This window comes from Apaloderma vittatum, unplaced genomic scaffold, assembly GCF_000703405.1.
Source record: "Apaloderma vittatum isolate BGI_N311 unplaced genomic scaffold, ASM70340v1 scaffold27534, whole genome shotgun sequence".
In the NCBI taxonomy this organism is placed as follows: Eukaryota; Metazoa; Chordata; class Aves; order Trogoniformes; family Trogonidae; genus Apaloderma; species Apaloderma vittatum.
Genome location: NW_009713857.1, coordinates 1 through 238, shown reverse-complemented (window position 1 = coordinate 238; position 238 = coordinate 1). Strand labels below are relative to the sequence as shown.

General features: G+C 61.3%; 1 protein-coding gene across 1 annotated transcript in view; it reads left to right on the top strand.

Annotated features, from left to right (window-relative positions):
- The window catches only part of LOC104273264 (semaphorin-3D-like), a gene marked incomplete at its 3' end in the record, with an annotated part of 10,570 nt that extends 10,454 nt beyond the window's left edge, over window positions 1–116 (top strand). The window contains exon 14 of the mRNA XM_009868526.1: window positions 75–116. Coding sequence (XP_009866828.1) covers window positions 75–116 — 42 coding nt within the window. The remainder of the gene's footprint in view (window positions 1–74) is intronic.
- Between the last annotated feature and the right edge of the window lie 122 nt (window positions 117–238).

Sequence of the window (238 nt, the reverse complement as noted above, 5' to 3'; positions counted from 1 at the left end):
GCCCAGCCCTGCTGGCAGGCTGGGGCACCCAGGAGGGACTGATACAGCTACAGCACCCTCTTCTTCCTCTCCAGGTGCCTTCTCCCATCCTGGACATGAAGTTTTCAGCAAAGCGGGTGAGTCCTCCCTCCTGCTTCTTCCTGAAGCAGCCAAGGGACAGGGCACACAGAGCCACTGGCCCCAGCCCCTTGCCTGGGTCCCATGGCCCCAGGGCTTGTGCATTTAGGAAAAGAGCTCC